This window comes from Notothenia rossii, assembly GCF_949606895.1.
Source record: "Notothenia rossii genome assembly, chromosome: 8".
In the NCBI taxonomy this organism is placed as follows: Eukaryota; Metazoa; Chordata; class Actinopteri; order Perciformes; family Nototheniidae; genus Notothenia; species Notothenia rossii.
In genome coordinates, this window is record NC_136906.1 from 48,767,739 (window position 1) to 48,793,456 (window position 25,718).

At 40.0% G+C, this 25,718-nt stretch overlaps 1 protein-coding gene across 10 annotated transcripts; it reads right to left on the reverse strand.

The window, feature by feature from the left end:
- On the reverse strand, nucleotides 1-24,076 carry LOC307015432 (uncharacterized protein). 10 transcript variants are annotated; one of them, XR_013801526.1, is made up of 9 exons: nucleotides 23,967-24,076; nucleotides 23,030-23,132; nucleotides 11,372-11,423; nucleotides 8,824-8,863; nucleotides 3,574-6,110; nucleotides 1,961-3,224; nucleotides 1,279-1,437; nucleotides 1,009-1,101; nucleotides 1-628 (listed from the first exon to the last, which is right to left on the reverse strand). XR_013801526.1 is itself a non-coding variant. In XM_079644033.1 (6 exons), the coding sequence occupies exons 1-5, from the start codon at nucleotides 24,008-24,010 to the stop codon at nucleotides 1,308-1,310; spliced, it is 369 nt and encodes a 122-aa protein (XP_079500159.1). In that variant the 5' UTR covers nucleotides 24,011-24,076; the 3' UTR covers nucleotides 1,068-1,080; nucleotides 1,279-1,307. The 10 variants fall into 10 exon arrangements, 1 of the variants encoding a protein (XP_079500159.1); XR_013801527.1 differs by lacking the exon at nucleotides 23,967-24,076 and having other exon boundaries at nucleotides 23,030-23,109; XR_013801529.1 differs by lacking the exons at nucleotides 23,030-23,132; nucleotides 23,967-24,076 and adding an exon at nucleotides 12,790-12,950.
- Nucleotides 24,077-25,718: the final 1,642 nt, after the last annotated feature.

Below are 25,718 nucleotides of genomic sequence, written 5' to 3' on the forward strand. Positions count from 1 at the left end.
TTCAGTTGCAATATAACATTTATTTTCAAGTGCCAACAAACAGTGCTTTTTAAGTACTAAAAACCCTTATCTTAATAAAAAACAGCAGTGCACAACACACCAATTGTAAACATTTAAAATCTATAATGACCACTATGAAGAAGAGTACTTTAAAAAAACAAACATTGTACTTTGCTCTCAACAATTAACAGAGTTATAACAGTGTCCCCCATAGTGACAAACTTTTGTCATAATATTTAACAGTGCAACTTTTTTAAGTGCCAAGTTCTATCTGATAGCTGATGACTATCTTGATTAAGGTCTAATCCAATAGAGCGTTTCGTAGCGTTAATAGCTTAGGTGAGAATGTTTTGGTTCCCAGTCCAAGCATCACTCTTTGAAGGAACATCAGAGTATTTGCCATGCATTTTGGGTAGTCTAAATGCAAAGCATATATCAGGCCAAATAACAGGCAAACAGCCTGTGGAAAGTTTTTGATATTTTCCATCACAATACCTCCCTCAAGCACAATGTCAGTGGAGATGGGCTCGAGTTGCATTGAGCTTGGACCCTCCTGAGGACTGTCTTCGCTGAGAACAGTCAGCACACCAACGGTGACGGATTATAAGGCCCCATCTCTCGTTGTATCCTGCAAAGAAAAACACGTTATTTAGAATATCATCGCTACCTATTAGAGTAGGTCTTCCTATGAAAACATTCATGTTGCATTTGCTTTGAAGTATTTGCTAAAAATGTAGCTCAAGTACACACTCAAAGGGCGTTGTAACATTATATCCAAGAAGGTTCTGTAAATGTGGTATGAGGAAACTAATGCTAAGGATGCATATACAGCTAGGAACGTACATTTATTTTACACCTCATTTCTAATCTAGACTCCGGGTCATGGAATTTAGTGTACAGTATTTTGAACACACCAAATTAAATCTTTTGGTTGCAAGTTTGTGTAAATAGGGGATATAACTTTTCAATAAATGCAAACCAAACCGTTTTTTGTATTCAAGTACTTACAAAGCATGTCTTGAAAAAATCCCTAGAGTCGTCGCCAAGAACAATTGGAATGCCTTTGAGGGCAACAGAGCGCTGTTCAGTCACGTCCGGTGTCTAATGATAGAGATAAAGAAGATACAGATGAGATTAAATGACAAACTCACAAGATGAAACATTTTGGCCTTTTCCATCTTTTTGAGGGGTTGTTTTAACTATTTTAGAAGGCTTTTTAAGTAGTACCATATCGTCATCAATGTATGTGACAAAAAGTTGCTAAGTTATATTACTTACCGGCCAGTTGATGCTCTGCATCAACTCTGTCAGTTTCTGTCCAACCGATCCTTTTCTTGACTTGAACAGTTGGATGAAACCTGGGGTGTGCTGGTCCAGAGCCTCAAAGAAGTCTGCTTCGAAGTTCCGACTGGTAATCCGATTAAATTCGGCAAATACCTGAAAAAGTAGAGAAGGGGGTGGGGTAGGAGATGGAAAACCAGCACATTAGGAAGACATCAGTTTAAATCATAACAATTGTTGAAGCAGGCAATCACTATGGCTTAGATAGAAAGGCAGGGTACACTTATAGCCCACAACAATATAATATTAACATTAACATATATAACAATAATATTTGCCAAATGTTATGATAATGAATGTGGTAAGTAATTTTTCATGAAAAGATTTTGGTAAAATTCTTCCTATCAATCAAAAATAAATTTGACATCATATTAAAGTCAATATCTTTAGATGTTGAACTTACACAACAAAACATTTAAAAACATCACCTTTTATAGACCATATCTTTAATCAATCACAGAATAATTGGATGAATAATCGATAATGAAAATAATTATTAGTTGCAGCCTTATTTTGATTGGCATTATATTAGTGGTTGGGAAGTTGGTAAAGTGAAATGCTGACATGGAGGAAAGTCAACCTTAAAGGCATTATTCAGTACAAACTAAAAGTAGCCTACCTGTCTCTCTGTGAAAAGGGCCGGCCATCGTTCAACCATGTTCTGTACAGCAGGCTCCTTTTTCACAATCTCTCGTCTGCGCAGTGGGAATGTTTGGTCCATCATTTGTGAGATGAGAGTGCCATTAGGTGTTTTTTTCTTCATTTCCTCCGTGAGAATCTTTCTGGCATTTTCGAGGCTTGTTTCATCCTGTCCTTCAGGTAAATTAGGCAGATCATTTGCTTCACCTCTTTTTGGTCGTTTTATATTCTTGCTTGACGATTCACCCTGTGGGTTGACTTTACTTATTTTTCCTCCGTTGATTGCTACATCCTCACATCCAACTTTTCAAAGTTTTGTGCGATAGTTGGCCATTTTAAATTTCAGGCTATTCTTCCAGCCATACCATCCAGGCTGAGAACCAGGCTCCGTAAGGCAGGGATGTTTGCTAATAAGGGATTTTGCAACACTGCTGAAGTCATCATCATCAGGATAAGCCTTGAAACTGTACACTGTTTCAGCAAGCTTTTGTAATATGTCATGCTTCATATCTCTTGATGGAGTCAGTCGTGTTCCATCTTTCATATAGGCAAGATCTCCCTGTCTAAGTCTTTAGTTCACATCAACTGAGACATTTGGTGTGTTAAAGCAGAGGTTCTCAATTGTTTTGCAGCCAAGGACCCCTTACAAGATAGAGAATACACCAAGGACCCCCTCATTCTGATTTATGATTTTGGGCTATATAAATAAAAATGTACTTGACTTGACATGTATGTCCCTTGGAATAATCTGACGTAGCCTATTTTTTTACACTTCTATAGTCTTAGTTATGTGAAAGAACAACACAAGAGAAATGTATTAGAAAGATATTAGATATGTATTAAAAATATTTGCACCATCTCAACACAGAATACCCATAAAACAATCAATCAATTAGCTGCAAGTAACACTGTACCTAAACAAAATATCAAAGGGAAATCAAGAGAAAAGTGATAATTTGAAGTGCATTTCAGAACATACACACACAAACACACACACACACATAAAGATGAAACATCAAGTGTTTCACTCTTAGTTAAAATTAAATGATTTATAAAAGTCTAATCACAAAATAAATGCAGGCTATAAACAATTGAACACATGCCTGCATTGCAACATATATTAAGTAAATTGCAAAACAACTGCAACTGCATTGTTACAATCCCAAACCACTACTTGTAATGGCAGCCAGCTCTGGACACTATTGGAGTGATGCAAGGCAGTCCATGAAGCTGATTGCTTCTCTCTGCAAGTGAAGACACACATATCAAACTAAATCATCAAATGCAACATATCTGACATATCTGACATTTCTGTTGCTCTCACACACCCACCCACACACACACACACACACACACACACACACACACACACACACACACACACACACACACACACACACACACACACACACACACACACACACACACACACACACACACACACACACACACACACACACACACACACACACACACACACACACACACACACACACACACACACACACACACACACACACACACACACACACACACACACACACACACACACACACACACACAGAGATAGAGAGAGAGATAGCATGCTCTTACCATTAATGTGAGATATGGGCCCGTCTCTCGCTGCACAACTTCTCCATCCTTGGAGAGGTAGATGAGAGGCATACACGTAGGTCGTTCTCCACTTCCATCCGAGCCCTGTACTTGGTCTTCATGGAGGTCAGCGCTGAGAATGATGACTCGCACAGGTATGTGGTTGGAAAGGGGAGCAACACCCGCATGGCAACAGCAGCGATTTCCGGATACTCCTGTTCAACTGAAGGCCAAAAGTCCACATAACCCCCTTGGCCGAACCGGATTCTCAGCGTCCCGTCGTATGCCAGGTCCAGCAGCTCCTCCTCTGCTTTTCCACTGAGACCCCGCGCTGATGTATGGGCAACGAAGGGGTCGCGCACCCAGTCCCAGGCATCGGTGTCAACGTCAGTGAAATAGTCATTGAAATAGTCACCAAGGGAGGCAAGATGCAAACCGATTGTATTTTTCACAATCTCAGCTGGTATTTGGTTTGTGTCCAAAAACTCTGTGAGTTGGGGGAACATGTCTGTAATGCCATTTTGCACCCGCCTTCTCCAGATCGCTGTTTTGGCACGGAATGACTTCATTTTGTCGCTTACCTCCAGGATAGAGGCATATCTGCCTTGAACGGACAAACTGAGATCGTTCAATGAGTTGAACACATCTGCGAGGTAGGCAAGCTGTGCGATCCATTCGGGGTCCGAGAAGAGTGCTGCAGTGGTTGGCTTGTCATTCTGGATGAACTCACAAAGCTCTGAGCGCAGTTCGTACACCCGCTGTAGCACTTTTCCACGGGAGAGCCAACGCACCTCTGAATGGAACAGCAGGGTGTCCTGTCCTGCGCCCATCTCCCTGCAGAGCTGGCCGAATAAACGGGACTGCAGTGGCTTACACTTGATGTGGTTGACCACAGATACCACCGTGCTGAGAACGGAGTGTAGCTCAGGACTCAATGATTTTGATGCCAGAGCCTGCCTGTGCAGCATGCAGTGGGTAGCTATCATCATTGGATTGCGCTCCTTGGCACGAGCAACCACCCCACTCTTGCGTCCGGTCATGGCAGCTGCCCCATCCGTGCAAATCGCAATGCAATTCTCCCAACTCACATTGCCAGTCTCCATGAACATATCTATAACATTGAAAATCTCCTCACCTGTTGCTCGCCCCGTCAACTCTTGACAAAATAAAAAATCTTCCTGAATCCTTCATTCCCACGGGTAGCGAACCAGCGCGATGAGCTGCGCAGAGCCGGACACATCAGTGGACTCATCCAATTGAACCGCGAATTTAGAACCTCTCAGTCTTTCCAGCAGTTGTGATTTGATATCAGCAGACATGTCCTCAATTCGTCGTCTGATGGTGTCATTTGACAGAGGTACACTTCTCAATTTGGCAGCCGCATCTTTCCCCACCATCACCTCACACAGATCCACCGCAGCAGGGAGCAGCAGTTCCTCCGCTATTGTGTGGGGCTTTCGCGCCTTAACAATCCTCTGCGCTACCAGGTAGGAGGCCCGCTGCGCTTTAGCAGAAACAGACGTAACATTAACCATCCGTTGTTGTTGCTGGCGGTAGTCCTCGCCCTTCCTCTCAAAAAAAGCCCGGTCTTTTTTTGCATAATCTGGATGCTTGGTCTCGAGGTGCCTCTTCAATTTGGCAGGCTTCATTGCCTCATTGGCAAGACACCGCAGGCATATCAGACATTTCGGTTTCCCTTCCACTTCAATAAATCCATATTGGAGATACTCCTCATCGTATTTCCTTACTTTTGTTTTTTGTTTTTCATTTACTTCATTTGTAGCCGTAACCGGTCGTTTTAAAAATCTGTCCATCTTCGTAGTATGCTAGCCGTGTTATATCTCTATGATGCTAGCAGCGGCACTCTCTGACTGACGTACCAGTTAATGTTGTTTCCACGGTAACGGGTGACACGCTTGATTTTTAAATGTATAGATGTGTTAGATTAGAACGTAATCTATGAACTATTTTAGATTAAAAAAAGAAAAATATTATTTGTTGAACTATGAAGCCTTTTGTAAAAAAAAAAAAAATGAAAAAAAATGATATGATAATTTAAATTAATGAATCTGAAAACTTTTAACGGACCCCCTGGCAGAGTGCCACGGACCCCCGGGGGGTCGCGGACCCCACTTTGAGAACCACTGTGTTAAAGAACTCTGGCCATTGTTGATGTCTTAGCAATGGTGAGGTTCCTGCAGTCGACAGGATCTCAGTGTCTGCTGTGCTGCACTCACTCGTTTCTGATCTTGTTGAGGGTGATGAAATGGTAGTTAAATGGAGAGTCACGATAGGGATGATTTTCAGTGTAGCTCTTTCAGGCAAATCTGATATTTCCGTCAAATTGCAGAGTGCGTTATTGAAGTCTTGGTCTTCATACTGAAGTTTAAATTCATACTGCAGAGATAATTTATCCCTGAGTTGAGCAATCAATTATTCGACGGAATCCGGTCTCTTATTTAAAGTTAACTTCATAATAGAATCTTCGGTGATGACAACTCTCAGCAATAACCGTTGGTCCATGTTGAGGTCTTATCCTGGGGAAAAGGAAGACATTTGTGAGATTGCCACAATGCTGAATTCACATCGCTCAGCATAATATGTACCGTTTAAGGGTAACAAGCTGTTTGCCTCCAACTCTGTAGAGTGACAGGGGAAAACATTGTTCAGTTCACACAACTGTGTGACTGAAAAGGTAGACAAATGGCTTCTAGACAGCTCATATGCTCGCAGATGCTCATCATACCAGGAAGTCATAAGTCTGCAGACAAAAAATATGTCGGTATTGATAACCACAATTTTAGTTATTTGTCTGAAATCCGGGAGCCCTGAGCAACATCCAACTGAAATGACCATATCAGCACTGTACTTAATGCCATCTATGCAGACAGATTTTGCAACAAGGACTGTGTTCTGCTGGGCATTCCTGTGATGAAGAAAGTTCTGCACATTTTCAGGTAATGAAGCCACCATGGCGGACTTTACTTTATTGATTTCAACAGATGGCTTGAAAAAGGAGGTGGAAGCTAAATGAAATGCTATCATTTGTTGGTGTCTGAGAGCTAAAGTGAGGGCTACATTCTTGAAATTGTGAGAATGCCTCACAACATTTTTGAAAAACTTGGGTTTTCCTTCAAAACGCATTGTCCACACGTCACATAATGGACCAAACTTTTTGAATCGATTGAGGGTAGTGCTCAATGTAGTGGTGCTTTGGGCGAATTCTTCGATTTGGGAAAACTTTCTGAAACAAATCTCGATGTTCTGAGATCTTGCATTCAAGAAAGTGCAACGACTCCTCTGTGAAGCTTGAGGACACTGACAATTCCAGCACATCTTTTAGGTTCATTAAAACCTCCCATGTTTCATCCTACTCAGGAATGTGATGACCAACCAGTAGTGGCAGAAGTCGGAGTAGTGTCCAATTTTCATGACCATTTCCTCCAATTGTTCCCTTTGAGGAAAAGGTCTTCGTGATGAGCTGGGGTTGATTTGTTCTGTCTGAAAATGTAACCGGAAACTTCTTAATGGCCCCATTCAGGAATTCAAGGGAGAAGTATTTCTTTGATATCAGTGCCTTCAAACACAAGGCCAATTGGGTTGGAACGATACCCTCCAGAAGATCATGCAAAAGGTCTGGTGGGAAACCATCGACAACATGAAAAATGTTCCAAGCTTTCACTAAGTGGACAGCTTCCTTTGACACCATATTGTTGAGCCATTGTAGAATCATGCAACACATCTTGCACCTGTCTGTCATGATTTTCTTTTGTTCTTAGTTGGAATGAGCCTGTCCGAACTTCCTTGTGTTGTATTTCCTCCCGCGTTGCCATACAGAATCGACACATCTGGCTAACTCTGAAGCTTTCAAAGAAGCCTCCTAAAGAATGGGCAGCTAAATTGTCAGCAGCCACAAATAATACAGTGCCTTTTATGCTGGCTCCTAGCTGCTCGACATATACACCATGTTGCTCAAGAGACACAAGGTCTTGGATGAGAGGGTGGAGAATTTCAGCATAGCCATGGCCTTTGATGTTGTCAACCTTGCAAAGAATAGCAAGCTGAATGGAATGAAGAGAAGAGCGATATTTAGGGTGCAGTTTGCCAAGTACCCAGTAGATAGCACATAGCTTGTTTCTTTCTCGAGGTTCCCAAGGGGTTAGCTACCTCAAAATCATCTATGTACAAAAACAGAGCAATCCTGAACTCTTCATCTGTCAAGAAAGAATTGCCTTTAAAGTGGGAACCATCCCTGTGCGATTTGTATCCCTGTGAAAAATTGTTTTCAAGTGACATGGCCTTGTCCAAAATGTCTCCATTGCTTAGCAAAGTCTGCAGCATTTCCAGTATGGGGACATACACCACTGACTGCTTGTCGTTTTTTAGGAGAAATTCAACAGGCTTTACCAGAGAATTCTCTTGTAATGTATGATGTTCGTCTTTTAGCAGTTGACAATGATCCCCCAGCAGAAGTGAATTTCAGGAAAACATTATTCTCAGTGACTACTCTGGCTATCTCGCTCACTAAAGAGTTATCAGCTTCTTCACAATGTTGATTTAGTATTTTTCGAATTGAGGAATGTAACAAGGGCTTCGACAGCAAATACATTTGGTTGACCTGCTCTATAACCTCTTGCATTGCACTTTCAGAGATGTGAAGAATTGATGACATCTTCAGAAAAAGAGCAGCAACATTATGTTCCAACTGACTCTCCAAATCTTCCACATCTTCACCGAACTCAACATCATCAGCTTCAGTGACACTATCCTCAGCTTCAGGGACACTATCCTCAGGTGGATCATTCAGATTAGGGGGAAGATCTTCAAGTATATTCTCTGAAAAAATGTCAGGTTTGAATGCTGACCTATCCCGCATCTGATGTTTTTTGCTTTTGTGTGAATTAAAGGTGGAATAAACATTGCTCTGAAAGTTACAGCCTTGATATGGACAAGTCACCTCTTGCTTCAACTTCAAATGTCTTCGCAAATGTGTGAAAAAATCTGCTTGACTGCAAGGCTCTATAAAGTCGCATAGCTGACAATGGAACGCTGTTTCACTCACTTTCTCGATATCCTTACGAGTGTGCCATGTTGATAAGTGAACCTTGAGTGCATTAAAAGATTTAAATGTGCAAAGGCATTCCTTATGGAGGCATGGGAGTGGTGATGTCCTAGTATGGCAGCCATGTTTGAGGCGGTAATGCTTAAGTAAAAAGCCTCTTTTTACAGAGCAAAATGAGCAGAACTTACAGGTCCACTGCATCGGAGGTTTTCGATCTGCTTGGGAAATCTGAAAATCAAGAACGACAAACCAACAAAAATAATCAAACATCACCTATACAACCATTTAGAAACTACAGTGTTGTATTTACCTGATTTAGAATGCAAAACGTGTATTATGAAATATGTGAAAGGGAGAAGAGGACTAAATTGCATCCATGCTATTGTTTTGATCAAATTCTAGTGATGTTAAAGGTCCCATGTCATATTTCCATTGTTGAGGTATACTAAAATAGATGTATATTGTGCTATTTTCCCAAATCACATTGGTTTCTCATACAGCATCTCTGTATAGTATGTGTATTCACTGAATTTCACTCTGTCGTAAACGCCTTGTTGGAGCTCCTCCCCCCCTCCCTGTGAGCCCAGTGTGCTCTGATTGGTCGGGACGTTGAGAAGCTCCCAGCTGCAGGTTGAGCTGCAGTGTGTGCTCCATGGCGGTGTGGTTTCCTGATTGGCGATACACACCTAAACACAGCCAAACTCATCCTGAGCACACACAAACACTCACAGCCGAAGTAAAAACAATAAGTGTGGCTTAATATTGAGTAAGAAAAAGGTGTATAAACGCTGTGAGATCCCAACTCGTCTGTCAGCGCTCACAGAGCTCTATGCACGTCAAGGCTCTGGGTGGGGCAACTGGGTGTTCCAGGGTATATGCAGGAATCCTGAAGTCAAATTTAATACCTTTTAAGACCTTTTTTAAGACCCTTTCCATACATTTTAAGACCTCATCACAACTTTGAGTTCTAACCGGTTACATTGGCTACACACTTTACCTCACATTTACTATATTGATAGTAAGATAGCAAAACTAAACAGAGTGCAGACAGACTACTGAAGCCTCCTTTCCACATGAACTTCAACCTCTCTGTGAAGGTCAGGTTTAATGCAGTATGCTGCTTTTTTTGCTTCTGTAGACTCTGTGTTCTTTCATTCAAGTAAAACTCCTCAGAAACCAGTAGAAACCAGTATTTGACCAATAAACAAAACAATTGACAAAACTTTGAACTATGAAATATGTTAAACTTTGGTGAGCTTCAGCGGGGTAATGCCATATAGGAGCTCTCTCTCAAATACCCAGGGGTTAAATTGGGCTGGGGCTGTCCGGGGCTAAGCCCTGGCAGTCATCACCCTCACACATTTGTCATATGTTTACAAAAAAGGATATATATGTTATGTTTTTTTTCGTTCTTAATATAGACTATATTTAGGGTCGATATGTGTTGACTTTACTTTAAAATAGCAGATCTCTGTGACCGGATATAGTTTGGCTTACACCCCGGCCCCACGAGGACGCATACGGTAAAACGCATTCGCAAGCGCAAAAAAGGCTTCCGTTCACACGCATTCGATTCATTAACGTGTCCGTTCACACTAGACCGCTGGAAATGCTGGAAACGAGGCCTGTAAGTGGCGTTGCTGCCTCCCGAAATACACCAAAAGCAGTGAAGAAGACCCCGGAGCATGGTTGCCCTTCTGTTTATTCTCCGCGGTGGACGGCGTGTTCTCCTGCTGTATATCTCTCCGGTAGTCCACAGCAGATGAAAAACACCCACCTCACCGCCTCTTCCAAGGAACGAGGGGACCGTGTGGCAGTTTCCGTAAAAAAAATGTTCCGCCGGTCAACATGTCCGTTAAAGTTTAAATCTTCCGTACAAAATTAGAAAAGTGCCGGTCAGAGGTCTTCTTTGTTATTTATTGAGCTTTCAAACAAATTGATAACGACTCTGTTCTCTGTATAATAATATAATAATATTTAATAAACGGTGCCTGCCTCTTTTCCTCCCCCTCTTCTGACAGCCCAGCAGCAGCAGGAGACGCGGGGAGAGGGAGGCGGGCTATTTCATCGTTATCAGAAAATGATCAAATAGGGCTTACACACGGAGCCGTTGGACCCCCAGAGCGTTGCGTATGCCGGTCTACCCACCTTGGGACCCGTTACCGTAGTCGCTTAGTTCCCCCCCCCCCCCCCACAGAGCGGAGCAAGGCAACGAAACTTAAAATAATAAGCAGCATTTTACGGCGCGCTATGCATGAGGCCGCCTTGGGGGGTTTCCCGACATGTCGTTTCACTAAATTAAAGGGTGTTTCACTGTTTCATGTTGTCGTTGCTGTGGACCTTCTTAATACCTTGGAAAATGCCGTTTAATACTTTTTAATAGCCTTAATTTTCGCTAAATTGATTTATCAACTTTTAATACTTTTTAAGACCCCGCGGACACCCTGTGTTCACACATCATAACGGCCAGGAAGAACAAATTGGAAAATGAGAAATCTCCAACGAGGCGTTTTGGGGAGGTATTTTCTGTGTTCGAGTTGTACTCGCTACAGGGTGTACTTTGAGGGTTTGTGACTCTGCAGACCATTTACATGCAGAAAAACCTTCATAATACACAAGGGGACGGGTAATAACCGGAAAAGCATGACATTGGCCCTTTAACATAAAGCTCTTACGCCGCTGCTCATAGAAAAAATACAAACGATCAGAGAGGAATTGTGTAGTGTGTAAAAATACCTTTTACTGCAGGGATCATGGAATGTGTGGAGTTGCCACTATCTGTTAAATCCTGAATGGGGAAAAAAAACACATTGAAAGCAGATATTTCTAACAAAAACATAGACATTTAATCGATTATAGCAAAGATTGCAAACATGACAAATCCTCACCACATTTTTTTAAATATGGCATAGCCTTTAAATCACAAAGACCTGGATATTATAACCATCAAATACATATTATTCAACTGAGTATGCCAGCCAACATCTTCACTATTATAACAGATTATGGTTGCATTGAATGTAAACACTATACTCTTTTTAAATGTAGAGTAATATCAGTTAGCTTTTATGCTATGCTAATTTAAATCAAGTTTCACCAAATGCACTTTAAACATATGCAGGAGTGAAACAACGATTTCAGTTGGTACCTCCATATGATTATTGTAAAATAAATTATTAAAAGGTAATAGCCTACTATTACTGTGTAATACATGATTCAACTGTCACACATTGTTTGGGATTTTTTGTTTTTGTTGAACATTTCAGGAGATATATTTTATATTTGAAAATGGAAATCCATTAATCTGATGCACTTTGTTAATTAAACAATTAAAATAGAAAGAAACTGATTGTATAATTATCAACAGTGACTTCAGACGGCAAGAACGTTACATCTACACCTCACGTGGGAACCTGACGACCCCCGCCGACTCCCCGTTGCGGCGAATTGTAATGCCCACAGACACAGCCACCACACATTTAAAAAAGAGCGAGTCACGGTGAAGTAATGCCCGCTACATGGCCAAGCCAGCCCCGCGGAGCTTGCACCCGCAGTCTCCACCCAGGCATGGCCTCCCATAGCGGAAGGGTCTCTCCGCAGTGACGGCTTGCAGCACCGCGGAGCTGGCGGAGGGACCCGCAGTCTGCACCCATGAACGGCCGCCCGAAGCGGGAGAGAGTCCCTCCTCAAGCTCCCGGTCCCGCACCGCAACCCGCTTGGAGTATATACTGATTGGCGCTCACACGTTGTGAAGTGTAACTTTATACTTTGTTGTATAGGCTAATATATAAAACTGAAAACAGCCACAAGTCACGGCATTAGGCTAACACACTGACATTAATAATGAAGTTACTCACGTGCTAGTCTTTGTTCAATGCCTTCTAAACAGAACCTCAAATCATACAAAAAGTACTTAAAAACGTTTATGCAGATAAATCAAGTCAGCCCTCGTCTATCTCCATATATTAAATGTTTTAAGACTATCTCCTGGGCCAAGCTGCAACACGATTTTGCCACATTATGTCTGCAATAGTTAGCATTAGCTAACATTAGCTAACGTTAGTTAATGTTATCTTAACTAGCAAGCATATAAACCTTGAGATTAAATACAACAACAAGACAGCAAAACGGTTGGGATGTTAATATGTACTCACCAAAGCAGTGTGCTAAGCACAAGATTCACTGTAATGTGACAATGATAATGACCATATCGGCTAGCCGTTGGGGAGACGTCCATCCGCTGCAAGGCATGCTCGTAAATGTTCCGGAAAGTAACTTTGAGCGCGAAGTGGTCAAGGAGTGATCTGCGCATGTCCTAATGTTGAAAAAAAATAACCATTTCCACTAACTTAGTTTTTCTAAATTAGCTCACATCAATTACATTGAGTTAGTTAGGTTTTTCGACCCTGTATTACAGCTTAATTATTTAAACTGAGTGTTAATAACACGTTAATAAAAAATAAGTAAGGCTTACTTATTCATTCTTATTTAACACAATGTTAGGTTTTACAGTGTACTTTAGTTACTTTTGAGTTACTTTCACCAAAATAACCGCAAAAGAATGGCTAGGTATTTTAAATGCTAAAATGTCGTGTAGTGCAGCTCATTATACATCCAGTGAAGGGCAATGTGGTATAGCATAACAACTGTGTAGGCTCTTACGGCTACTAACAACTTGTATTACACCGCTCAGTTGAATACTCAATTCTGATTGTAAATTCTTAACATGTGACACGTTGTTAATACATTACAGACCACTGTCAAGGACTATAATGAAGGTTGCTAAGGAAGATCAAGAAAGAGAAAGGAAAAGAGGTTAAAAGACGGAGCGCTGGACGTCAGATAAATCACCAGAAGAAGGCAGAGAGGAAGTAAACAATAACAGGACACGGAATGGGCTCTGTAGTTTGTTTAGTATATGGCCCTGTACAGGCCCGGTTCCAGAACAAAATGACTCAGAGTGCATCTGAGATTACAGGGGGTGCAGCAGTAGTAGGTTTACATGAGCAATAGTGGCCGGCAACAGCAATGAAAATAGCATGATGGTCCCCAATGAACAGATTATGGCATTTGTTATGTTTTGAAACCAAGCAAGTGAGAACATTTCAAATGAGTTAAAAGTGCAATCCTGAAATATAGTCCAAAGTGGACTATGGCAAAGAAAAGCACAAAAGCTTCAAAACTGTACTGATAAAAGAAATGAGAACATTTTGTAAATCAAGGCAAATATGATTTGAACCAGCCCATGGTTTGAAATGGCAAACATTGAAAGGCAAAAGTATTATTAAAACCATTAGGGATGCACCGAATATTTGGCCGCCGAAAATTATCGGCCGAAAATGGTTAAAAAGTTTTAGCACCGAAAAAATATCACCGAATGTCAGAGAACAGGGTTACCTTGATCATACTCCGCATATTTGTCCGGGTGTTTTGATTTCAAGTGGTGGATTAATCCCGAAGTGGTGAAAGTCTTTGCAGTTACACCCCCTCGAGAAATGTCAGCTGAACACGTTCTACAAATCGCAATCCGCGCCTCTTTCTCTGATATTTTGAAATATTTCCAAGCAGCAGACATGTTGGCTGTGAGCCAGCCGCGAGCATGGTCGCGCGCCGGGCTTGTCGCCGCGTTTTGATTACGTCATCACAACAACACGTTAGGTTACCAAACTTATAGGTGTATTTGTTGTTGTTGAAGGCCTGGCTGTTACAGTCTTTATTTACACTATTTTGTTGTAGGCCTACTGGCCTAGATGTTTATGCAGTTTTAAAGCACCTTGGCTTTGTTCTGAATGCTCTTTGTTGTAGTTATCCTAAAGAGAAAAGAAAATGCACTTGACTTGGAATTAATGTACTTTATGCATTCAAAAGTGCTGAATACATTTTTTATGGACCCATAATAGTGATTATTATTTAAGTTACAAGTTAAGTTATACATTATATATATATATATATATATTTCTTTAAATCATTTTCGGCCTTTCGGCATTCGGTTTTCGGCCAACTGTTTCCTATTTTCGGTATTGGTTTCGGCCAAGAATTTCCCATTCGGTGCACCCCTAAAAACCATGTACTAAATCATCACTTTGCTTCCATCATATACTCTGGGAAGATAATATTTACTGTGCTTGAAAACTGGTATCAAATCATCATGTGAGGTTGACTTTGTGACCTGGAGAACATTTCAGCTGCAACATTAGCTCATTAATAAGCTTGGGATATGAGATCTTTTTGTAGCCATTCGTGGTGAAGGCATCTGTGCTATTGTATGCATTATTTTTGACCCAACATTTCTACAGGCATGGCAGAATATGGTGCTATTTTCACATGAATATTCTAGCCATTGTCTATTTGTATACCAGGAGCTGCAAAATGACCGCCTAACTCCACTGTACAGGCGGTTACTTGTTTAGATATACCTGGGCAGGCTCTGTTTTGCCGTGGTATCCCGGCACCTGCGGGCTGCAGAGGGGCGGCGTAGTTTCGGGCGACAAAGACTGCTGCTCCGGGGGCGAGTCAGGCGGGAGTAAGCTAGTGTCCAGAAGGGTAACGTGATTTCCCCATCTGACCTGTTGCTACTGTCTGCAGTAGATGCAGTGTTGCTGGCGTTTAGTGATGTTTGCTTTAACCATATTCGTATAAATGATTATCCACAGATGTGTGTCACTGCTGTGTTAGCACTTTGGAAATGATGCACGCGCAGCGGAGCAGGTCACGCGCACCTGACACAATTTGTTCTTTGTATTTTTCGCTCCGTTCTCTTTTTTTAATAGAGGGTGCATAATATTCAACTGCCCCGAAAATCACGATGCGAAGCCTGAAGGGTAAACACAAATCTAGCTGCACAATTTGTCTCTGATGTCGGAATGTCTCGCGATGTTAGTACATTCTTAAAAAACAAAACACCATTTAATTTCGGGTTAAAATGTGTTGTAACTGCGTTACTGAGCATTGTAACGGGTAATACATTACCCACATTTCATTAGTAATGCGTTACATTACTTTGTTACAGCAAAAAGTAATATATTACTGTAACTCCGTTACTTTTGTAACGCGTTACATCCAACACTGCTGAACAATACAACTCACAAAGTAGACCAACTAAATGTGCACAGGTTGACTGACCATGCATGCACTCAGGGTGAAGATGGAATCCTCTGTCTTTGTTTGGGTAGATTGATGTTATAGATATCATATACTCTATCCCAGAATAGTGTGTAAAAGCTCATATTTAATGTAGCTTTCAAACAGTATTTCCAGCAAAACAGTGTCTTGGTTTATGAACGTGAGAAGAGAAACAAGCACTGAAAAACTTAAACCTTGACTTTAATTAAATGTATTGTGTCAACACATTTCACACAACTGTATTAGGTTAGTTGAAAGCAATACTATTACGTTTAAATAGGTTCAACACAAGCCGCAAACTCTGGGGCAGAGCCGGGAGGCCAATAAGGAAGTGCCTCAAACTGCAGTTCATCTAGTGGCCAGTAGGAGCAGTCTGCAGAAGGGAGCAATTTCCATAGACCCCCATGTTAAAATGCCCAACTTTACAGCAGAAATAAACATGTTTGCATCGTGGTTCAAACAACCATATTCTCTGTATAGTTAGATACAGTATAGTATAGTTAGCATATCCGCATAAGCGCATAGATGTGCGCCGCGTTTGCGCTTCAGGTGAGGTTCCCTCCGCAAAATGAGGCCCCCTCCGCAAGATGAGGCCCCCTCCGCGAGGTGAGGCCCCCCTCTACAGGCATATTCACCAATATCAATAAGTTCACTGTGCAAACCCACCTTTCCTTCAGTAGACTTTGCCGTCCAGTGATGAAAAACCTGGCTTGAAGACGGATTCTGCGCATGCGCAATACGGGTCGGGGATTGACCAACCGGCTCCCACTGCTCCGCTGTCTGTTAGCGTTGTTAAAAGTGGTGGGGGCGAGAAGGAAGTGGATCGACAGCTTGAGCAGCTGTCAACTCAACACTGTAAATAACCAACAAAAAACGATCACCGGTTCATCTTGTTTTAGGCGTGAGAATAGTTTGGGCAGCGTGAGAGCGTGAGATTGAAAGCGTGTGTCACACACCAGATGCGTGAGAGTTTGGATAATCTTTCTCTCCCCATTGACTTCAATACATACTTTTACTGAATATGAAATAAGGTCCCATGGAGGTCCCCCGGAAAGGGAGGGACTTTGCCTCTCTATATGACTGTCATCTTTCTAATTTAATGTATTGAAGGCAAAGATATTTAACACATAGTGAGAACTGCTACTATTTATCTCTCAATACTGTCTGTAAAAAACGTGGTAAAAGTTATTCTTTCAGTGAGACAACAGAGCAAGCTTCTACAGTTGCACTACGTTTTGATAAGTTAAATATTATTTTGATAATAAAATTAATTTGAATGTTGATGAACTTCATACTGTTCATTCATAATCTGATTATCTTTGGAGCTCTGTTGAAATAAAAAAAAAGTATTACAATTACAAAATAATTATATCTACAGCCCCTAAACACACAAACACACCGCTTTCATAAAGAACACACTTGCTCTGCAATAATATGTTTTATGTTTCCTGTAATTTTTGTTAGGAAAGGACATGCCTGAAAGACACAACATTTTCTCCTTCTCTGAGGGTCGAGAAGAACATCCAAGAGGAACATTAACCTCTTAAGCCCTGAGCCTGTTTTTCAGGTTTCAGGCTCGAAAATGCCACTAACACAGCAAAGACTATATCTTCACTTCTAAAAGGGGTAAATTAATCATCCTTTCTCTCAAAGCAAGGTTAAATCTGTGAGTTGGATGTAGAAGTGTCAAAATCAATATAGATGTATTTATTTTAAAGTAAATTCAGATGGAACATAGTAAAAACATGTAAATTCTAATGTCCGCCTAAAATAAACCCATTACTTATAGTGAAAACCACCTTTGAATGATGGGTTAGTAGACTAAAAGCTTTACGAATCCAAACTATAACATATAATAAGTACCCTGTATCAAGATTGATTCAAAACAAGTGAAATTTGACCTTTTTAGAGAGGTTTAGAAAAATAAAGTCCAGGCGGACTCACCTCTGGGTAGTTTGGGAACCATCAGTTCCATTTGACCTTTTTCAGTGTAAAAATCATTTTATTACTTTGAATTATCACTATAGGTATTCATTCCATCCAAATACAAATGTTATGAAAAAAAAACAAAAAAACATAGCCTACTCTGTTATCCTCTTAGGCCCCACAATGCTAACAGTGAGCCTCTGGATTAGCCCCGAGCGATAAATGCTAACCTATTACTGCACCGAAAATCACTCCTAGCTCCCTTATTACTTATCCTAGCTGCACATCCAACACATCGTTTATGATCGTAAAGACACAGAATCTAACGGTGCCCACCTCAACACTGAAAGATACAAACTCGCAACGTTATCAACAAAAACGTACATTAAAACAAGTGGCGCTAGGTAGCTACACAATGCTAACATGGCTTACCTTCGTCTTTGTCTGGTCTAAAATGGACTTCAATGGCATTAAAACGATAACAACGATGATGTAGTTAATCCATAGGTTAATATCCAATGTGGCTGTGTTCCCTTTGAAATGTTCTGATAATCTATAAGCAATAAAACTGCAATTCCGTTATCTGCTGTCCGCTCTGTGCTCCGTGCGGTCTGGGTCCTGCAATTCCTGCTTCCTTGCGGTAGTAAACAATAAGTATAGTCGGCTGCGTAAAGTGCTTACGCTGGCTGGCATTCTTTATACTTTACGCAGGACCATATCTCTGGAACCCATTGGTCGATTTGGGTGATTTACACCTTTTTCTTAACCATTACATCCAATAGAATCGATGGGCAGTTCCCAAATCCACGTAAACATTACCATTGCGGACGTAATAGAGAAGCAAACAAAGCATATCTGAAAGTACAAGCCTGGACGGCAAAACTTTATACCCAGTATATTGCCATAAATATGATGGTGGATTATCAGTAAACATTTCTACGTGACACAAAGACATTGGATTAACCTTGAGCGGCGTTTTTATTCCGTTGAAAACAACTTTTGATCACAAATCAAAAAAGGTAAGACGTATTTATTGTAATATCTTTGAAACCGGATGTTGTTTACTTTCTCTTTTCTGGCTGATAGCTCCCGAATTCGGGGTCGTACAGTGATGACATTACATGTGTGGAATCTGTGGAGTCTCAGGTTTAATCGGATATCTTGTTTGTGCAGTGACAATAAGTAATAAGGGCATTGCTACCGTGAGTGCTTTGCAAAAGTCCGTTAGCATTAGTTAGCATTTTTTCGCTCCATGCTAATTCAAAGGCTTGGTATTACTCTTGTGTTTCTTTTAGCTAAAAATGGTTCATATTGTCAGTTAGTTGAGTTTCTTATCGTTAAAAGGGTATGGAACATTAATAGTTTCATAAATGTTAAGAAGCCCTGAGACATAGTCTCGTAAGAAAATGGTGGGAGGGGTCCACTAGGGGGACCCTCGGGCTTAAGGGGTTAAAAGCTGATGCTATGAGATTTTAAGACCAGTACAGGACATTCACTAAGAAACTACACTTTTATTTTGAAAACAAAGATCTGCACACCGAATATTTTTGTAGTCTATCAGCACCATCATTTGTTTGTGATGCTGCACCTCAGAGAAGGTGTCAGGCTTATAAAGTGTGGCAAAAAACATAGTCAGCTTATCGAATGCACCTATTTCCACATCTACACTCCATCAGCTGATTATTTCTATTTGCCTCGCTTTATGAGCTTCACAACACTTGTGCCTTGTACCGCAGAGTTTGCAACGTCACAAATAAATGGGTCCAATCTTCAGTCAGATGTGAATGCGTAATCTAAAATCTTCAGTAAGAATAATGGACAAAAGGAGTACAAATACAAATTCAATTTATTGAAATGTGAACCAAAAGTTAATCAAATATGTTTTAAATAAAAAGCACATATGGACAGAAGGTGTAAACCTATTAAATGTATAAGTAAACACATGTAGTCAAATAAAGTGACAGACTAGGCCTGTGCAGTTGCAACCCAGTCTCATGGCATTTCGTGTTCACCAACACGATTTTTAATATATTGATTCGTGTTCACCAACACGATTTTCTCCTTTTTTTCGTGTTGCACAGAACGATTTTAAAAGCAATGTATTTCTACTGGTAATGTGTTTCGTGCCTGCAGCACGTCTTTTTCTCCGGTCGGGTCGTGGAAGACCGGAAGCTGTGTGGTTCATAAAAACATGTTCTTACTCAATATCAAGCCACAATTATTGCTTTTATTTTAAATTGTATAATTTCGGACTTCTGTTGCCATCTGTGAGGAAAATAAATGGGGCTCAGAGCCTCAGAATACTGAAATCTGTATTTTTTAATCTTTTTTTCCTTCTAATTTGTTATTCTTTTCAAAATAACACAATTTTATTTACTCACCAATAACACACAATTATCCTTGCTTTTATTTATTGGTTTAATTTCATAATCTCTGGCTTTTTTGGTGTCTGTCAGGAACTGAATTTCAAAATAAAAATAACCAGAAACAGACGTAGGCCTCTAGGAGTTTAGGATGGCCGAAGACACTACACTACCCATAATCCCCAGCTATCGTTTAGGACTACAGTCCCCCTGATTAATCTTCAAGCGCTGGGATTGGATGTTGGAGTGGCAGTGCGCCAAGGTTACGCCGAGCGTCAAACAGCTGTTTGAAATGGAACAAAACCACGCCAGACTATCCAAAACTGGAATCGAACGCCCCCCCCAGAACTACACATGCTGGCTATTGTGTTTCGCAAAATGTTCCATGGGACGTCTCGACTGAACGTTTTCTTTTTTCCCACAATTAGAAGTTGCCAGTATTAAACACATTGGTGTTATCAAATGTAAAACATATAATTAATAAATAGGTGAAAATCGCTTGTGTCCATAATGCGCAGCATTAATATATACCCACATGACAGCTCATTGTTACTTTGTAATTCTACTCCACAATTCAGAGGTTAACCTGATTGCCAAGTGCCAACAATCAGGAGAGATATTTGATAGTTGGTGCTTGAGAAGACTAAACATTTATCTGCAATTGACGTGAATGGAAACGAGTAATAAAGTATATTAATTACTCGTTATTCTCTACTAATAGTTAATTAAAGACTGTATAATGGCTATTTTGCACATCCCTTTGAAGATTTCAAGATTTTCAAAGGTTATTGACATATCATATACACAACTACGGTGTATGCAATGAATGAAAATCTTGGGTCACAGGTTCCTCAACAGCACATTACAAGACATCTATCAATATGTGTTTGTACCTCCACCATTAAACTGTCATATTCTGCACATTTCTTATACTATCTACATACATAAGAGTATAATTCATATGTATGATATCAGTTAAAATAAGTGCTTCAACATAGTTAACATTGCAGGAAAGCAATATATTAGACGTTAAGTACTTTGTCAGGCTTCATATTTATCTATAGATACCCCCAAAGTATTTTTCTTATTTAAAAGAGGACCTTAATCTAAAGTATTATTTAATGTTTAAATAAAGGTTAATTCGTTTTTCTGTTTTGCACATCCTCCTATTAATATCTTTGTACATCCTGCTCTAAACTGTTTTATTGTAGAGATCACTTACAGTATCTTCTAGATTTTTTATATTCTACATTTCTATCACAGACCTTCTACTTTCCCCCTATGAAAGTATGTACTCTTAATATTTTTTTAATCAAATATAACATAAAAACAATAATTAAATAACGTGCTTTAACCACTAGGCGCTGCACACAAGGTACACACAGCTATAATAACTTTGTATTATTAGTGTAGGACACTTATGTATGTACAACATCTGAAGATGTGTAGTTTTATTCATGTTTTCACATAATCTTATAGCATATTGCTATACTATTTCAGACTCAGTATTTACATTCTTATATTCAAAGAAAATCAAAGTCCTTTTATATCAGCTGTGCACCGTTATGCTGTAAATATAACCTATCTACGAATTAGATCAAATATGAAAGTCAGCCGAATTAAGGTTGATACTGCAAGGAGACGTATTGTGTGAAGAGAAATTGAAGATGTTGTTTAATTGTTGATATATTTATGATCCACGTTAAGTATTCAGTTTCGGCTGCATTTCTTCCAGTTTTTCCAAAGGTCTTCTCATCAGGGCTCTATAAATAAAGAACTACGGCAGATCTGTAATATGTAATGCAGCCAAACCGTGTATCACAATGCCGTTATGTGATGACTTTCAAAGAGAAAAGCAAGAACACTCGGAATTAAGTATTATTTTATTATTTTAAAATGTTTTCCGGATTTCATATCATATAAACACCAAATCCCAGCATGCATTGCGGCTAAAACATCCAATCAGCGAGCTTAAACCATAGCTGAGGATCTTGGGTAATCGCTCGAAATGCCTACGTCTTTTTCCGGTTATTTTTATTTTGAAATTCAGTTCCTGAAGAACGCCAACAAAGCCCGAGATTATGGAATTAAACCAATAAATAAAAGCAAGGATAATTGTGTGTTATTGGTGAGTAAATAAAATTGTGTTATTTTGAAAATAATAACAAATTAGAAGGAAAAAAGATTTAAAAAATACAGATTTCAGTGTTCTGAGGCTCTGAGCCCCATTTATTTTCCTCACAGACGGAAACAAAAGTCAGAAATTATACGATTTAAAATAAAAGCAATAATTGTGGCTTGATATTGGGTAAGAACATGTTTTTATGAACCACACAGCTTCCGGTCTTCCACGACCAGACCGGAGAAAAAGACGTGCTGCAGGCACGAAACACATTACCAGTAGAAATACATTGCTTTTAAAATCGTGCTGTGCAACACGAAAAAAAGGGGAAAATCGTGTTGGTGAACACGAATCAATAGATTAAAAATCGTGTTGGTGAACACGAAATGCCATGAGACTGGGTTGGCAGTTGGTATCGGCTATGCCCAGCATGGGCTCCTCCATCAGGCCTGGTCCTTCTCGCAGAGGAAAGACCCTCAGTCCTCTCTGTCAGGATTCTCATGTTTTGTCACGTTTGTAGTTTTTTATGTCTGGTCATGGGTGTTTTCCTCCTCGTGTATTGTCTGGTCCTTCTTCCTTTTTTTTTCTCCTGTCGTTAGTTTCCCTGGTGTGTCTAGTTGTCTGATTGTGTTCACCTGTGGCCCTTGTGTTTCTCCTCCCCTGCCCAGCTGTTTCTCATCTTGTGATTACTCCTCCCTGTATTTAGTCTTGTCTCTTCCTGTGTTCAATGTTGGTTCCTCTTTTGTTTGTGATTGTGTTCACCGGTGAGTGTTCTGTCTTGTCCAAATTATTTTTTATTTATCCTTGAAATAAAGGCTTTTTCAGCGTTATCTGCATTTGGGTCCTGCTTCCTTCACTCACCTTAACACTCTCCAAACCAACAGACAGGAAGTCCATCACACGGAGGTTTCTCCATGAAGTCTCTGCATCTCTCTGGACACCATGCTGTCTCAATCCGTCCACACTGAATATGAGAGGGGGAAAATGAAAATAATAAATGCTTATACAAAGAAATATAAAGTTAACCGTTGAGTTGCTCAGTCAATACTATTACTGTATAACTAATATCTCAGGTTAAGAGGCACCTTCAAATAAAGATTGGTCTTTAAATACATTTTAGTTGATTTTGTCTTTTGAATTGTTTGTCTTAAGTCAAGGATCTTGAACTGGTATTCTTCTTATACTGTAGTTTTAATGATACAGTCTGGTTATAATGCTGTTTGGAGGAGGCCTCACAGGTAAGAGCACTAACTAGTTACCATCACATGTACCTTAGGTCAGGAGTTCCCAAAGTGGGGGTCACGAGATGATTACAAAAGAAAAATGGAAAAGAAAAAAAAAAATTGATTAATATTTTTTATAAAAATGTTTTTAAAATTATTATGAATAATAACCTTTGCATATACATCTTCAGGGGCGGACTAGCCATCTGTATAATTTCCCTGCAACGAGGCTCTGTTTCTCAAACTTTACAAACATTTTACATTTTGGGGGTCGCGGGCTGAAAAGTTTGGGAACCCCTGCCTTAGGTTGACTTAAATGTATTAAACGTATAATTAAGTGATAGCTAAATATAAATAATTTATGTCATGCAAAGATATTAATATGTGCTTGATTCCAGTGTTGAATTTAGTACAACTGCATATAAACGTCAAGGGATTTTAAGATTCTGAAGTATTATAATAGAAACTCAATAACTTTTATTATTTATAGTTTTTCTGATTAGTTTCATGTCCACTTACACACAGATCAGGAAGAAGATGGAACTGGATTATTCCTGATCTGTGTCTCCGCTTACCTTAGAAACGTAAAATGCGACGGCAGTGTGCAGATGGGGAGCATGTTAGCTTAGCTTGGTAGCCTCAGCTAGCTCTGGAGCTTCCAGCTCGGTGGCAGCAGGTCCCGCCTCATATCCGCCTCTTTGCCCTTATTTGGATCAGGCGGGAGTTGGACTCTGACGTCACTGTCGAGACGTTTGTGGCCGACACCTCCTACTTTAGGCTTCTCAGCAACTCTACGCTCTATATCAAGGACCCTACATCCATTTATATATAGCCTACAGTCTATGGTTCAACATAATACATTTAATTATTATCGGTGAGGCTAGGACTCCCAAAGTGCTTCACAATAAAAGAAAGATCAAATTCATAACATAGACAAATAAAATAAAGTAAATAAAGTTTGTATATAACATGTTAACACTTATCTTTTCTCGTGCTTAGTTTAAAAGATTTCACTTTTCCAACCTCTCAGCTGGGAGACATCCTCGTCTTCTAATTCAATGCTAAACGTCTCCTGTTATAATCTATTGCTGCTACCATTACTGCAGATGCACTGATTACCAAATGAACCTTCAGATCACTGTTACACTCTAATTGTTCACAAGAAATGTTTGCCCGCAATTGCTGATTCTATTTCAACCACTGACACAGCTGTCAGCTGCAGAGCACATCTGCAGGGAAATTGAGTAAAGAATACACAGAAGTCAGCAAATACATGCTTTCAAACACAAGAAGCACACTCTGCATTGTACCGCAAACTTTTCCACATCATGCACAGTTTTATCGGATCACTCAGACTGAGGGTAAAAGGTACATCCAAGGAAAACTACTGTCAGCTCAGGAGGCAAAATATGTCTTTTTATATCAAATACATTCTTCAGTTTTACACTTGGACTATGCACGAGGAGTGATTTTAAAGCATGAAATAACTGGATTAGTGGCAGCAGGTTTCACCACAGTCTGACCAGCGATTCGTTTCCACCTGCTGTATTTCCAAAAATCTTGGTGACCTCAGTGTTAAACAGTCTCTGAGAAAAAGACTTTAATGCCTGTAAAAACCTTATTATAAGTATACATTGTTGGGCTTTTACACATTTAAAAGGGGAAACTTCTTAATGGGAAATATGCTGTAACGAGCAAACTTTGTTCTGTTGATTTGTATTAACCTTGATATCTAATTGCTCTAGGATCTCTTTCATGTGTATCCTAATCCTGTGCACCTTATATATTTAAATGCATTATTCTACCACATCAATTGCTTACAGAGCAGTAACAATGCAGAAATGAGTCTCAATAGTTCAGGATGTGCTCGGACCACTTCATGGATCAGGGCTATTCAGGTTGTTTATGGGGCCACACTTTCCAATGTCCCTGAATTCCCTGAGAGGCTTTTCTTGTAAATGAACCCCTTTGACATCTCTCTGCTTTCTTATTAGCTGATCTTTCAGACAGGATCAAATGTTATACTTATTTTCGCAACCTTTTTCCAGGTATGTTTGGTCTACAAATTACAGTATATCATCTCTGATGGAGCTCTCTTAACAGCAGCAGAGTTTTTGCCTTTGCTCATTTTACTGGGCCGTTCACTGGTTGTAACATTAAAATACCTAGAGGCTTACAGAAACACACAAGGGATTCTTAAAAAAAAGGGATCCAGGCAGGAATGAATCTCCCCAAAACAGATGTTAATGTTGCAAAATAGTAGCATCAGAAAACAACAGTTGCAATTTGTATCAGTTTACCAACCAAAATGTAATTTCATATGAAAG